The following is a 15,360-nucleotide window of genomic DNA, read 5'->3' as shown; positions in this document are numbered from 1 at the left end:
AGAGATGAAGATATTTTTAAACTAGTAAAAAATTAGGTAACTTTTGTTTTTGCCGGTGTTTCAGTTTGCGTTTCATTAATCTTAAATATATGACCAAATTAGCCAAAACAAAATTTATAATACCCGGAAAATTACGCATAGTTAATTAGTTAACATAACTGTAATTTACCTTAATTACAATTCGCGACCTACTTTTAGTTATAATTACATAGCTCAGAATACAAATATGTTTATACCCTTTTCATATTAATCAGCCAAATACAAATAATTGGTTATCAAAAATACTTTTTATGAAAAATTCTTTAAAAAATAAATAGATTTTGCAAGGTTAGCCAAACAGGCTATTAATATCACAAGCCAAAGTATTACACATTTCTCACTTGACCATGGTTAAACGACATATTCTCATTTCAAATTTTAATCGTAAATATTTACCTCAGTCTTATATAAATGATAATGGCATTTTGCAGAAAATGTTGTTAAATTATATTTCATGTTTGGGAAGTATAATTAGAGACTCCTAATAAAGTCAGATCCTACCAATATGTGAATTGAAGATACTAAAAAGTGATGAAGTGTTTGCATTAAACTAACATAACAACATGTTCCTAGAATTGGTTATCTTGAATGATGTTCTTATACTAATCTTCCAAATTATCCAAATCAGTTTGGTGAACAAATAAAATAGTTAAACACAACCACCTGTAAAAGCTTCTCTTACTAAAAGCATCAATAAAAACATACCGATTAAGCATAGAAAAGAAATAACAGAATTTTAGGGGGACATAAGATACTCAAAACAGACGAGAAACTCATTTTACAACACCATACTCGGTGAAATCCCACAGGTGGGGTATGGGGAGGATAGAATGTACACGAACCTTTACCATACATCAAGCAGGTAGAGAGGCCGTTTCCGAAAGACCCAGTGACAACAAACTTATTTCCCAGAAGAAGAAAAAAGGGACATTTCCTCCTACTTTTTCTAAAGAACATGAGAGAAAGGGACACTCTTTGCTTTCAAATTCTTCTTCAGTTTCCCTTCCTTTCTGCACTACCACCAAAGTGTTACCTGACAATATAGGAACCAGCAGTACCAATGTGCTAGTATTTTAACCAATTTCCATTTCTCACTTCACAATACAAGCGTAAATATTTTTTTCTCAAATATCATAAAGAATATTGGCGCCTACCTCATCAGGAAGGTGAAAGAAAAAGCAGGTGTATATACATAAAAGCCTGTCAAATTTCTGCATAGAGAATATACAACCTAATCAAAGCTTTAATGATATGAAAGAGCACCTGGAAATTTCGTAGGCTCAGATAAAGAATTTAACCTAAAAATAAGATTGAATGTACAGCCCTATGGTCCATCTTCACCATCTTTCATCAAATTACATATATCAGAGCATTCCACCAAACTGCAAGAAGAAACATTAGAAAGAAACAAAAAAAAACAAGTCAGTCAATTTTCATTAGCAAATATATCAGTCATTCAGAAAATAGTTATGGCTGGTAATCATGTTCCTCACTAGATGTATGCGGTGAAAGTTTCAAACTGGAACATTAAGTGATTTCCTACGGATATTACACAGTTAACATCCTAGTTTGATGCAGCTTTCATCACATTGTTTGCTCCCTTTTTCTTTTTTTTTATAATAGCAACTTTACTTCTACATATCCACAGGACCACAGGTATACTACAACCAAAGTGTAGTTCCCCTTCAAAAGTATTACAACTTACAACTTGCAATTCAATTCTGTGCCTCACAAAAAGTTTAAAACATCACAAATAGACTATTTGAGCTAATAGTTTTTGCACACACCAAAAATAAAAAAGTCCTAAACAACTCATTTTAAGATTCTGAATGTTGTTCTGAGTCCCCTCAAAGCACCTTTTGTTCCTCTCAATCCAAATTGACCACCAAATGCATGCCGGGACGATCTTCCATCTTTCTTCCTTCTTGCTCACATTACAATCCATATTCCAGCATCTTAGAACATCTGCAATGCTTCCAAGTTTCACCTAACTAATCCCTTTCATACTGATGAACATCCTCCAAAGTTGGTCTATCCATTTGCAATGCAAAAAAAGATGGTTGATTGTCTCAGCTTGTTCCCCACATAAAAACACCCAGAAGTTAGTTGGTGACCCCTTTTGTTCAGATTATCATGAGTTAACACTGCTTCTTTGGCCAAAAGCCAGATGAAACAATGAACTTTGTAGGGAATTTTTGGTTTCCATATCATCTTCCAAGGCCAATCTTTTTCCTTCACCACTCCTACATTTAGCTCCCTGTATGCAGATTTGACAGAAAATTCCCTTACTGTTTCTGTTCCATTCTAGTCTGTCCACTTCTTCAGTCAGATTGTTGAATCTTGCTACTGAGTTATAGAATTCTATTATCCTCCCGATCTCCCAATCATACAGATATCACCTTAGATATAGATTTCATCCTTGTCCAGTCCACATCATGGCAATTGTGACTTGTTTTTGCTGGCTTAGAGTGTATAGCTCCGGATGTTGTTGTTTCAATGTTAAAATCCCTGCCACTTGTCATGCCAAAATGAGGTTTTCTGCCCATTTCCTATCCTCACCTTAGTTCTAATCTGCATCATTGGTCAAAGATTCCTACTAGCTCTCTAGACTGAACATCCATAGGGTGTTGTGACATTCTTAGTCATCCAATTATCTTCCATACCATACTTTGCAAGAATGACAACTTTCCAAAGCATTCCTTCTTCAGTAGCAAATTTCCACAATAATTTCATCATCAGGCTTTGATTCTGCTTTTTCCTATTCCTGATACTTAGACCTCCTGCTTTCTTGTTCACTAAGTGCTCCTCCCACTTAACTAGGTGATACTTCTTCTTATCTGCATTCCCCTGCCATAAAAAGTTCCTTCTTAGGACATCTATTTTCTTGATAACACTAGCAGGCATTGGGAAAATGGACATCACGTAGGAAGGCAATGTGTCTAATACACTGTTTACTAGGGTTAGTCCGCCTCCCCTGGAGAGGTGTTGACTTTTCAATTTGTAAGCCTTTTTGTACATTTTTCACCACCCCATTCCAAATTGTTGCGGACTTACTTTTAGCACCCAAAGGCATTCCAAGATATGTAGTTGGAAGCTCCCCTACACTTCCTCCTAATTTGCTTGCTCGAGCATCTATCTCACTGACTGTGTTGATAGGATATATAAAATTCTTCCTCCAGTTTATATGTAACCCAGAGACTGCTTCAAAAATTATGAAGATGACCCTCAATATTAGAACTTGTCCCTCTTTTGCTTCACAAAATACTAAGGTGCCATCTGCATACTGTAAGTGTGTTACTTCTAAACTGTTTGTCTCACTCAACTGGAAACCTCTAATCCACCTTTTCCCTCTTGCTCTATTTTAGTAGATTGCTCATGCCCTCCATTGCCACTTTGAACAAAAATGAAGACAAGGCATCACCCTGTCTCAAACCCCTCTGGGATGAAAGGAATCCATTTGGTATAAACACTAAGAATTTGACTGTGCTAATGCAATGTTCTATCTACTTGATCCACCTAAATTCAAACCCCATCTTCTCCATTAGCTTTAGCAGAAAATTCCAATTCAAGTAGTCATATGCCTTCTGAATGTCCAGCTTGCACATAATTCCTGGTTTCTTGCTGTTTTATCTAGGATCTACACACTCATTTGCAATTAAGATTGCATCCATTATTTGTCTCCCTTTGATGAATGCTATTTGTTGTCTGCCAACAGAACCATGGATCACTTTCTTTAATCTTTCTACTAATAACTTAGCTATGATCTTGTACACTCTCCCAATCAAGCTTATAGGTCTGTAATCATTTAACTCCTTCGCCCCCACTTTTTTTGGAATCAACGCCACAAATGTAGCATTCAGGCTTTTTTCAAAAAAAGCTTTCGCCTGAAAATTTTACATTGTAGCTACTTGGTCCACTTTGATTGTTTCCCAGCATTGTTTGAAAAACTCCATAGAATAATCATCAGATCCGGGGGCCTTAACTCCAGCACATGCTTTGATGCTTTCAAAAACTTCTTGGGAAACAAACGGAGCCATCAATACTAGATTATCCTAAACACTGATCCTGGGACAATTCTCCATTTCAAGTTGTGGTCTCCATTCCTCAGTTTCTGTGTACAATCTTTCATAGTATGAGACTACCTCTTTCTTCACCTCTCCTGGGTCCTCCACCATTACCCCCCCCCCTCCCACCCCCCCACCCCCCCCACCCCAACTTTCAGCTTATCTATAGTGTTAAGTCTCCCGAGGAAATTTGCGGTTTTGTGGAAGAAATTTGTGTTTCTATCGCCCTCTTTTAGCCAAGTTTCCCTGGACCGCTGTCTCCAGGCAATCTCACTGTGAGTGCTATGCTGGATGTTATTTTTTCCTCCTTCAAGGCTCTGCATTCCAGTATCTTTTCTATTGCTTCTAACTGTGATAGAACATTTTGTTTTTGAACCCCCAATTTCCCCTGCCTTGTCTTACTCCACTCCTTCAATTTTACCTTTAGAGCTTTCAGTTTTGCCGTTAGGATATAGTCAGGGCCGCCCTCATACTTAAAGGAATCCCAGCACTCCTTTACCCTTTCCTTGAAGCCTTCTGTTTGCAACCACCATGGGGTGTGACCCGAAGTGATCCTTTGTAGAACATACTGCTTAATGTATCTGAAGCTATCATCCATCTCATCTGAGATGAGTATTCTGTCTAATCTTGCTGCGCTGTCATGCCTATCTCCTTTCTTTCATGTATACTTTCCCCCTTTCAAATCCAAATCTACAAGTTCCATGTCCTCAATGAACTCTGATAAGTCAGACATGACTCTGTTGATTCTTCTGCAATTCTTCTTTTCTGATGGATGCTTAGTTGTGTTGAAATCCCCACATAAAATCCAAGTAACTGAAAAGAGACCCCCTAGCAGCCCCTATTTCCTCCCCCCCCCCAAGTTTCCTCCCTTTCTAGTCTATTATTTGGAGCATATATGCATGTTAGGTGCCATTTGAAGTCTTGTGTTTCCCTACGAGACTGCAAGAAACGAGTACATTCCCACACTGCCCAGTTTCCCTTCCTAGTCCCTCTTATCCCACATTATCACAATGCCTCCTCTAGTCCTGCTAGCTTCCAGATGAACATAATCTACCCATTTATTCCCCCAAATATCTCTAACAACTTCTGTGATGTCCCCGCTCAGTTTGGTCTCTACTATTCAAAAGATTTCAAATGTAGCTCAATTTCAACATTTATAAAAAAATTTAGGCCGCAATGGCAAGTACCAAGCATTTCATTTTTGAAATGTGTTATCAATCTTATCTAAAAATTTAAGTTGTTATAGAGAACACACTTTTAATTACATAATTATATTATGTCCCATCACACCTCCTCATGTGTGGGTTTGATTCGTTCTCATGCCCAAACACGTGGAAATATGTTCCTGCATTTAGCAATGCCAACAGTCTGGTGAGGGCTGGCTGTCCGAGAAACAGGTTAAGGCAAGGCATGTTCGGCTCTATGTTGCTCAGACTCTTCAAGAATGTCAATGGGTGCATGATGGATTCTCCAAATTAGTGTATTTTTGGTGAATCCGACACGGGTGCGGAATCGAAAGTGAAGAGTCCCCGCAACTTAGGTTGGGCTTGCTTCTCATGAAGTTGGGTATTTTTTCGGGCGCATATTTGGACCCAGGACTTCTTGCATGCTTAGATATTGTTTTGGAGTTTGTGATCATCTTATCTAAAAGCTTTAGCAGTTAGAAAAAGCATATTTTAGTTACTTATAGGGATTATGTCTCAACAAGGAAAGAATGAAACTACATTTTATTTATTTTACAAACAATACGACGCTTCCTAAACTTTTACTTTAGCAAGATCAAAAGATAGAAAAGTAAACTTGATCTTAAAAGTTGAAGAGGCAGGAAGGAAGACAGATGTACATCATTTTCTCCATCTCTCCTAATTATATATTCATCTCTAACTGAACAACTTCTATAGTTACTTACCATGGTCACTGATTATGCCTTCCGAGGTAGTAAGGATGTAGAAGATATTGATTTTCAGTAGGTGTTGGAAATTAGATGAAAGATAAGTTCATTCCCCTTTTAGTAAGTACGATAGGATAAATAAAGGTGGACATGCTTTTAGCAGTACAGGCAAAACTTGTATGAATTGTGTTTATGTAAAATTGAAGGTTTAGCAACACTAAAGACCAGCATTTAATGAAGAGCACAACTAATTTTAAAACTTTCCATCTTCCATGGCAACAACATCATGATGTCTTCTTTACTTTTTCTCTAGGTAGGTTGAAGGATGGAAAAGTAGGCTTGGTCTTAAAAGCAGAAGTCATACTGTCATAAGAAGTAAAAGCGATGGATCCATTCTTTTTGTTGTTGAATCTCTTTCTGACTAATCAATATGTGATACTCCGAACCTCATTACTAATGGAATCCAAATGATCTCTTGATTGATCAGAAGATCCTTTCAATTCGATCTATAGCCATTTGGGTCTCCTAAAACAATCTATTAAATTCATAGAGTTGTTCCTAAGGATCAAAATGGCCAGTTATTAATGGAATTCCTTGTTGACTTTTTGTAAGATACTTGTTTGACCAAGGGCTTCAAGATACATCGTAAGCTAAACCAGTGTTGACAAATAACCAACTCTCAATGAATAGGAAAGTTATAGTAATGCTATGAATGACCCAATACCGGATGCTGGTAAAAATATCAATAAAAAAAAAAAAACGTTTTCCTGTGCTTCCAGACATGTTGACCTTCACATATTCTTGTACAGTCAAAGAAGATCGATTATGTAAAAGATGAGCTCAGTAAATGACAATTCATTGAAATCTCATCTTTGCGAGATCGTCAATATTGTTCAAATTCTTTCTGTTTATATCTCCTTGTTTAACTTTTCCCTTTTCTGCTTATTGAATAAGGAACTTCCTCTTTGCCTAATTTGGCTACTTATTCTACTTTCGTGGAACAAGGATGCTGAAGATATATGACTTTTAGTAGATGTTGGAAGTGAACACAGATATTTATTCACCTGTTAATAAGTAAAGACTGGAGAAACAAAGATTGAAGTAGTTGCATGAAGAGGAAAAAGACCTGGTCTATGCTTGAACAGTTCTTCCTATAAACTAGGCAAACATTGTGTTATATTTCTTATTCTACAGACCAGACTAAGAATACAAAAAGTTGTAATTATGGTGCACATACAAACTTGCCACGTATGGTTACTTGTTCAGTATTGCATATTTTAACAAGAATTTGGCAAGTGATGAGTTGCACAACTGTGAGTAGACAAATATAATCTACTAAATGGAGGCTTAAGGAGATGAAATATAAAAGCTGATGAGTTTGAAGGAAAAGCAATTACCAGTATTGGCGACTGCGAAACCCTTGCTTAAACACCACCAGAGGCCTGTAGACAAAAGAAGTAAAATCAAACCTCATAAAATGACTTTCTCAACAATATCTTTTTTGAGACAAGACTTTCTCAACAATATCTCTTTGTCAATATATCTCACATCCTATCCACATTCAATTAATTCTACAGAAAGGAACCTCTTATGCCGTGTTCATTTTTCCTTTCCTTTTTACTTCTCCTTTTCTCCTCTTTTTTTTCTAAAATTTTGATAGAATAGGGGGCAGGTTGGAGGAAGAAGAAATATGGAATTTTTAATAAGGTTATCATCTATCAATAAAGTAAACTAGAAATACTATACCATGGAAGTAGGCATTTAATTAGCCTTTCGCTTACCTGCTTATGTTTTCCTGCAAACACTTTCAATCATTATCAAGAAGGGACGAAAGAAAAAGGAACAGCAGAAGATTAAAAGAATCGACCAGAAGAAGTTGAATTACATATTATTAGTCAAACTGCCTGTACCATATAACTTCAGTTCCAATTTTAAAGCTGCAACATATCTGTTCAGATATGAGTACTTGGTATCTTTTTATCCTTCTATAGAAGACACGCTTCACCAATAGTCAACAAAGACATAAGTAAAACTAAGAGAGCTGTATGGTATCTAAGCGAAATAATGTCAAACATGAAAGAAATGCTAGAATTAGCTTCACATCCTTGCCCTTTTCAAATCACGAGTACCTCATGCTTTCTATCTAGTTTTAAAATGTATCTAATGTACATTTTCCTCCCCAATTTTTTGTAATGAAATGGCTGTGTACATTCTTCTACCTAACAAGCTAATTTCCTGCTTCTTTGAAGCTTTTAACTTAACACTTTTCTACATTCAAATCTACCAGTATATAAATGGTTTCTAAAGACCACATGCACTAAGATTGACGTATAACTGATTTACTCCCTCTCTCTCTCTCCCTCCCTCCCTTTATGACCTTCCTTGCCCTCATTATGTCTCGGTTTCTGTCAACCTGATTGGCGACTGCGGAGCTAATTGTTAGTTGTTCGAGCAGGCTTTATGCTGCAACCCTTCCTACTGTCAACTACGAATGCTTACAAACAGGTTTTGTAAGAGAAGGTGTTCAGAATTTAGGTTATAACTCTATATTTAGAAGGTTGCAACTACGAAATGCCACATTTAAAAAAATATTGGGAGGTTGTCCATTTGATTTTCAATATTCTGATTTTGTTTTTTCCATCCTATCAAGCCCGAGAGAAAGAATTGTGATTTGATGCCAACATGCATTTCTGGCAAATTATGAAACATATGATCCATACATTCCAACTCAAAGGGGATTGGAGAAATATATCCAGGTTATATAAGATAGCTACCTAATTAGTGTAACCTAAATTTGGTAGCTTATTTTGGAATGGTATCTCATAAACAATAGGAGCAGGAAATGTACTAAATGAGTCGGCATTCTACTTAATGTACCTATAAATATACAAGGTCGAGTGACATTGGTCTCACCCATTCACAAACTTTTAGTTTTCGCTCTAACATACTCTTTTGCACCATCATGGAACAACTTTTTGGTGGAATAAAAAATCTTCCTACCACGGTCAGAATTGGTAGGTCTATCTTGAATGTGGAACTAGGAAAATACTAGCAGCAAAGAAAATTTCAATCCTGCATAGTCTTTATCCACCATTGCTATTTATCCTCTTAAAGAAACTTCTACTTCTCGGATTTCCTAACCTAAAAGAGATTCATCATTCACGTCAATAGGAGAATAAGTCTACCTTCTTTCAGACTGGGGAGTTTGACATGAAGCTCTTTCAGGTTAGAGAATTCAAGGAAGAGAAGAGATTCCCGATTAAAGTTGTAAATAGTTAGATTAGGTGAGCTAATAGATTAATTGTTCGAATTAATTGAATCCGCGGTTAGATTTTTGTATATAAGGGGCATTGCTCAAGTGTACTTGAAATGGAGATATTTTTACATTTCCAAATTTTCTGGACAGAACTCTGGTCTCTTTCTCTCACTCCCTTTCTCTCCTAGCTAGTCTTTCTCAGCTGAATTAAGTTCATCTTCCAACAAATACAAAAGGCAAAATCTATCTCCTCCGAAAATTAGACAGATATACGGAGAACAGTTTGTAGTCATAGGAATAACATGTGTGGAGGGGAACCTTAGTAGCTCGATTGGTTGACTATGTGAACTTTCGATTCCTCACCTTGTAATCCCCTCCCTATTTAAGTAACATGTTTGTTTAAATCCATAGGCAATCAAAAGGAGCAGTTTCAACAAAGACTTGGTAGTCAAATTACATACAAGTCATACCTTCTTACGTTAAGAGGACCTTCACCAGGAGATCCACTGCCACCACGAATACAAGTATTGACGCATTTGACCGTACAAGTCTCTGCTTGCCTTGACTTAGGTCTTTGAATCCTCGCCTTCTTGCAATTCTTCTGACCATCAACACAATCGCCGGATAACGTTTGCGGTACATTCGAAAATGTCTCCCCAAGTATCTCCTGTTGTGTTTCAATCTGCGCCGGCACCGCCAATGCCTCCGCCCCATTCGCCGCCACAATCACAGCACATGCTGCAGCTGCCGCCAGTATCGCCGCAGTTACTGGATTCCGCGCCTTCGTAGCAGTAACGCATTTCCGTCTTTCCTGACAAACATCGACACTGACAATACTAGTGGCAACTGCTTGTAGTCGTTTGCGACCACTAAGTAAGCAGCCATAGCCATGGCTATGGCTGACCAACCACTCTGGATAATCTACTGGAAATCTACAGAGAGTTGAACACAAGCAAGATATTCCCATTTGTCAAATTACAGAAATCAGTAATTCCGATTTTTGCAATTCGAATTGCATTTGTGGAAAGACCCCTACTTAGAATTTGGGATGTTTTGCCACCTTATGTTCAATTTTTTACACTTTGGTCCGCTATTCCTATAATGTGACTAGAGCCGTTTGAAACTCATTTAAGAAAAGAGTTTTTTAGCCCGGCCTGAATAAGCCGATTTGTGGGGCTTAAGAAATAGGAAAAATTACAGAAATCCTACATTTTAGTTTACTTATTATCATTATCCCCTATAAGTTTTACAAATCTCCAAAATCCCTCATTTTTGCGCATCAAATTAGTGTATCTNCCTTCTTTCAGACTGGGGAGTTTGACATGAAGCTCTTTCAGGTTAGAGAATTCAAAGAGGAGAAGTGCTTCCCAATTAAAGTTGTAAATAGTTAGATTAGGTGAGCTAATAGATTAGTTGTTCGAACTTATTGAATCCATGGTTAGCTTTTTGTATCTAAGGGGGTATTGCTCAAGTGTACTTGAAAAGGAGATATTTTTACATTTCCAAATTTTCTGGACAGAACTCTGGTCCTCTTTCTCTCTTCGGTAGTCTTTCTTAGCTGAATTAAGTTCATCTTCCAACAAATACATAATGCAAAATCTATCTCCTCTGAAAATTGGACAGATATACGGAGAACAGATTGTAGTCATAGGAATAACATGTGTGGAGGGGAATCTTAGTAGCTCTATTGGTTGACTATGTGAACTTTCAATTCCTCACCTTGTAATCCACTCCCTATTTAAGTAACATATTTGTATAAATCCATAGGAAATCAAAAGGAACAGTTCCAACAAAGGCTTGGTAGTCAAATTAGTGACTTAATAACATACAAAGTTATTAAATCATACCTTCTAACGTTGAGAGGACCTTCACCAGTGTCACCACGAATACAAGTATTGACACATTTGACAGTGCAAATCTCTGCTTGCCTTGACTTGGGTCTTTGAATCCTCGCCTTCTTGCAATCCTTCTGACCATCAACACAATCGCCAGACAGCGTTTGCGGTACATTCGAAAATGTCTCTCCAAGTATTTCCTGCTGCGTTTCAATCTGCGCCGGCACCGCCAACGCCTCCGCCCCATTCACCGCCACAATCACAGCACATGCTGCAATTGCGGCCAGTATCGCCGCAGTTATTGGCTTCCGCGCCTTCGTAGCAGAAAAAACGCATGTCCGTCTGTCCTGAGAAACATCGACACTGACAGTACTTGTGGCAACTGCTTGTAGTCGTTTGCGACCACTAAGTAAGCAACCATGGCCATGGCTATGGGTGACCAACCACTCTGGATAATCTACTGGAAATCTAAAGAGGGTTGAACACAAGCAATAAGTTCCCATTTGTCAAATTACAGAAATAATTCCCATTTTTGCAATTCAAATTGCATTTGTGGAAAGACCTCTACTTAGAATTTGGGCTGTTTAGCCACCTTATGTTAAAATTTTATACACTTTGGTCTGCTCTTCCTATAGTCTGTATCGGGTTAATTTCGTTTAGTAATAAACTATTTTTCGTTTCAACAAAAACTCTTCAACTATGCTCTAAAGTTTGTGAGTTGTTTTATATCATTCCTTAATCTATTTTAGAAGTTTCTATAGTCATTTTTCAGTCTAAATATGTTCTTTTCATTACAATTTTTCACTATAAGAAAATAATTTAATTTGAATGATAGTTAACACAATATGTATTTGAACTTTTTCAATTATTCAAATCATTCCATTTGTGGTCGAATTTTTGTTATATCTTCAATTAGAATCAATTTGTGTTTATTTTTTTTTGAATAATTTTAAATTTGTTTTATCTTCTAAAAATACTTTATCTTTATTTGTTATTTTTCTTCATAAGCTCTTCTAATCTAAGGTCAATTTATGTATATACATGCAATCGTACGTGATAACTTTAATTAAAGAAATTCATTTAGCGTATGATTATACTCTAAATCCTAATCTTATTGGAGCATAATTTTGTTTAGAGAGACATGATATAATAACATTAATCCTATTAGCCTATACTTTTTATACTGCTTATTTAATACCTTAGGTCAAAAATGGATAAATCATACATATTTAGTAGTAAATGAAATGATTTGTAGCAGCATGCTCATAACAATTAAAAAAAATTCCCTCAAATATTCTCCTATTTGAGTTCTCCTAGGTTACGAATGTCATATATAAGACAAATAAAAAATATTAGAATTAAATTTAAAAGATGCATATAATAAGAACAATTTAAAACGTAATATTGATTTCTCCAAGTAAAGAGGCCTAGGAAATAATAGGCCTCACTTAGGGGAGGCAAAGATTCAAAAAAAAAACATGAAATACAACAAAACATCCTTGAGCAATGCATATAATGAAAAGCACACTTCAAGTGAGTTGAACAACTTATTACATTAGTCCTCCTGGACTATAAAAATAAAGAAAAAAAATGAATGAGTACATGGAAATTTGACAAAATCATCATAGACAATCAAATGAAACTAGAAACCTGAAATTAGTTCAACAGGCAATAATAACTATCCAAAAGCTGCTATATCAAGAAACAAAACAGAAAGAACATAGGCTTAGCGCGATATCAGAGAGACACAGATTATCTTTGCTTTGATCAGAAACACTTCCTGTGCACAATTGATGGGCCAGACTCATCAAACTCTGCCTTCGCAATCCACATCTACATTTCAAAGGACACAAATATTTTAAGCATCAATCATCGCAAAGATATTGACTAACAACAACAACAACATACACAGTGAAATCCCACTAAGTGGGGTCTGGAGAGGATAGAGTGTACGCAGAAGACCTTACCACTACCTCGTGGAGGTAGAAAGGCTGTTCTCGAATATACTTAATTGAAAAACTAATGCTTACCTGCTGGAAGGTACTGAGGGATGCCAAGATGGAACCTCCAATCCACACACTGTACTTCCTTTCAGGGGGCGCGACAACCTTAATCTTCATGCTGCTAGGGGCCAACGCAGTGATCTCCTTACTCATTCTGTCAGCAATACCAGGAAACATAGTGGATCCACCACTAAGTACAATGTTCCCATACAGATCCTTCCTGATATCAACATCGCACTTCATTATAGAGTTGTATGTTGTCTCGTGGATACCAGCAGCTTCCATTCCGATTGTGGAAGGCTGGAACAGCACTTCTGGGCAACGGAAACGTTCAGCTCCAATGGTAATCACTTGGCCATCTGGAAGCTCAAAGTTTTTCTCAACAGAGCTGCTTGACTTAACCATATCCAACTCCTGCTCAAAGTCTAGAGCAATGTATGCCAGCTTCTCCTTCATGTCTCTCACAATTTCCTTCTCAGCACTGGTGGTGAATGAGTATCCACGCTCTGTGAGGATCTTTGCTAAATGCTCTGTGAGGTCACGACCAGCAAGGTCAAGACGAAGAATCGCGTGAGGAAGTGCATAACCTTCGTAGATAGGAACTGTGTGGCTAACACCATCTCCGGAATCCAAAACAATACCTACAAGGCAGACAAGAATCATATACTTTTCATGTTAACCAACAGCAACTTACTCAGCGTAATCCCACAAGTGGGATCTGGGAGGGTACTGTGTATGCAGACCTTACCCATACCTAGGAAGGTAGAGAGTGTTTCCGATAGAACCTCAGCTCAAGGAAAAGCATATCAAAACATTTCAAAAACCACCCTAAGTTGCTTCTTCACTTGTTACCAAGTTAGTAAAATCATTCCACAAATTTCCTCATCTTTTCTAACACTTCTCCATCCATACTCACAATTATCAGTAATAACTAATGACATCTCTGACAAAAATCATCAACAAAAGGGTCACTAAAAGTCATATAACTCCCCTGGTTTATACGTGACAGTAATAATATCCATGAGATCGATTCCTAGTAAGAACGGATCCTTAATTATAGAAAATTGGAACATGATCAACATCCAAAAAAAAAAGAATTACAGATTGTGAATATCTTACCAGTAGTACGACCACTAGCATATAAAGACAGAACAGCTTGAATTGCAACATACATTGCAGGGCAATTGAATGTTTCGAACATGATTTGAGTCATTTTCTCACGATTAGCCTTTGGATTGAGAGGTGCCTCAGTGAGCAGAACCGGGTGCTCTTCTGGAGCAACTCGAAGTTCATTGTAGAAAGTGTGATGCCAAATCTTCTCCATGTCATCCCAGTTATTAACAATACCATGTTCAATAGGATACTTCAATGTCAGAATACCACGTTTCGACTGAGCCTCATCTCCAACATAGGCATCCTTCTGGCCCATTCCAACCATCACTCCAGTGTGACGAGGACGTCCAACAATGCTAGGAAAAACAGCCCTTGGGGCATCATCTCCAGCAAAACCAGCCTATGTATGAAACATATACTACAGCTGAGAACAGAATTTTTCGAAATTATTCAATCAAAATGGTAATAATTGATGGTTCAATTCATTACCTTGACCATGCCGGTTCCATTGTCACAAACAAGAGGTTGAATATCATCAACATCAGCCATTTTTTACAACTATCGAAGAACAAATAAGTTAGCAACAAATAATACCTTAGACAACAAAAATATCCTTAAAACTATACGAAATAAGATTTCCAAGAAACAATTTGACACATACTTACAACTAAAAAACACTATATGAAGCTCTAATCTAGTTGCATATCCAATATCTTATACTCCTTTTGTGTCAATTTATTCGACCCGTTTTCCTTTTTAGCCAGTACAAAAAACAATGACACATTACTATATTTAGTAACAATTTATCTTTAAAATGGCATTAAGGATTTGTAGCTACACAAATGTTAGACCACAAATTTCTTAAGTGTTTCTTTTTTTCTTAAATTATGTATCAAATCAAACAACATCATATAAATTGAAACTAGTATTTTACCCAAGTCTGAATAAATTTCACTACAAAGTTTCCCCAGGATCTCCAAATTCTTTGTAGTTTTCCTTTAACATTCCAAAAAAATGCTCATGACTCAACTAAAGATTTGGAATGACTCACTCAAATATTGTTGATTTACACAAATGTTCCTTTGCTAGGCCACTATTTAGATTTTATCCCTAATTTTTTAAAGTCGCACAATGTAACCCTTGGAATTGACAAAATATT

General features: G+C 36.9%; 2 protein-coding genes across 10 annotated transcripts; both read right to left on the bottom strand.

Annotated features, from left to right (window-relative positions):
- Nucleotides 1-688: 688 nt before the first annotated feature.
- On the bottom strand, nucleotides 689-11,681 carry LOC125865542 (uncharacterized). 9 transcript variants are annotated; one of them, XR_007446356.1, is made up of 6 exons: nucleotides 11,151-11,670; nucleotides 9,721-9,782; nucleotides 7,392-7,436; nucleotides 1,338-1,421; nucleotides 1,194-1,250; nucleotides 689-1,072 (listed from the first exon to the last, which is right to left on the bottom strand). XR_007446356.1 is itself a non-coding variant. In XM_049545746.1 (5 exons), the coding sequence occupies exons 1-4, from the start codon at nucleotides 11,586-11,588 to the stop codon at nucleotides 1,364-1,366; spliced, it is 603 nt and encodes a 200-aa protein (XP_049401703.1). In that variant the 5' UTR covers nucleotides 11,589-11,670; the 3' UTR covers nucleotides 689-1,250; nucleotides 1,338-1,363. The 9 variants fall into 9 exon arrangements, 5 of the variants coding, with proteins under 5 accessions (XP_049401703.1, XP_049401706.1, XP_049401701.1 ...); XR_007446358.1 differs by lacking the exon at nucleotides 9,721-9,782 and having other exon boundaries at nucleotides 11,098-11,681; XR_007446355.1 differs by having other exon boundaries at nucleotides 1,194-1,421.
- An 874-nt stretch (nucleotides 11,682-12,555) lies between these two features.
- Nucleotides 12,556-14,820, bottom strand: LOC125865537 (actin-75). Its single transcript, XM_049545740.1, has 4 exons — nucleotides 14,691-14,820; nucleotides 14,208-14,601; nucleotides 13,116-13,729; nucleotides 12,556-12,918 (listed from the first exon to the last, which is right to left on the bottom strand). The coding sequence occupies exons 1-4, from the start codon at nucleotides 14,748-14,750 to the stop codon at nucleotides 12,853-12,855; spliced, it is 1,134 nt and encodes a 377-aa protein (XP_049401697.1). The 5' UTR covers nucleotides 14,751-14,820; the 3' UTR covers nucleotides 12,556-12,852.
- Nucleotides 14,821-15,360: the final 540 nt, after the last annotated feature.

This window comes from Solanum stenotomum, chromosome 5 (genome assembly GCF_019186545.1).
Source record: "Solanum stenotomum isolate F172 chromosome 5, ASM1918654v1, whole genome shotgun sequence".
In the NCBI taxonomy this organism is placed as follows: domain Eukaryota; kingdom Viridiplantae; phylum Streptophyta; class Magnoliopsida; order Solanales; family Solanaceae; genus Solanum; species Solanum stenotomum.
The sequence above is the reverse complement of the archived record's forward strand: the minus strand, read 5'-3'. Positions and strand labels throughout refer to the sequence as shown.

What these genes read in the sequence shown, in the direction of transcription:
- LOC125865542 (XM_049545744.1), bottom strand. Translation starts at nt 11,588, where the DNA reads ATGGGAACTTATTGCTTGTGTTCAACCCTCTTTAGATTTCCAGTAGAT. An exon ending in GGTCCTCTTAACGTAAGAAG is followed by an intron (nt 7,437 to 9,720) that starts GTATGACTTGTA and finishes TTTTGTCTACAG; the next exon opens with GCCTCTGGTGGTGTTTAAGC. An exon ending in TTTCGCAGTCGCCAATACTG is followed by an intron (nt 1,422 to 7,391) that starts GTAATTGCTTTT and finishes TTCTTCTTGCAG; the next exon opens with TTTGGTGGAATGCTCTGATA.
- LOC125865537 (XM_049545740.1), bottom strand. Translation starts at nt 14,750, where the DNA reads ATGGCTGATGTTGATGATATTCAACCTCTTGTTTGTGACAATGGAACC. An exon ending in ATGGAACCGGCATGGTCAAG is followed by an intron (nt 14,602 to 14,690) that starts GTAATGAATTGA and finishes TTTCATACATAG; the next exon opens with GCTGGTTTTGCTGGAGATGA. An exon ending in TGCTAGTGGTCGTACTACTG is followed by an intron (nt 13,730 to 14,207) that starts GTAAGATATTCA and finishes TCTGCCTTGTAG; the next exon opens with GTATTGTTTTGGATTCCGGA.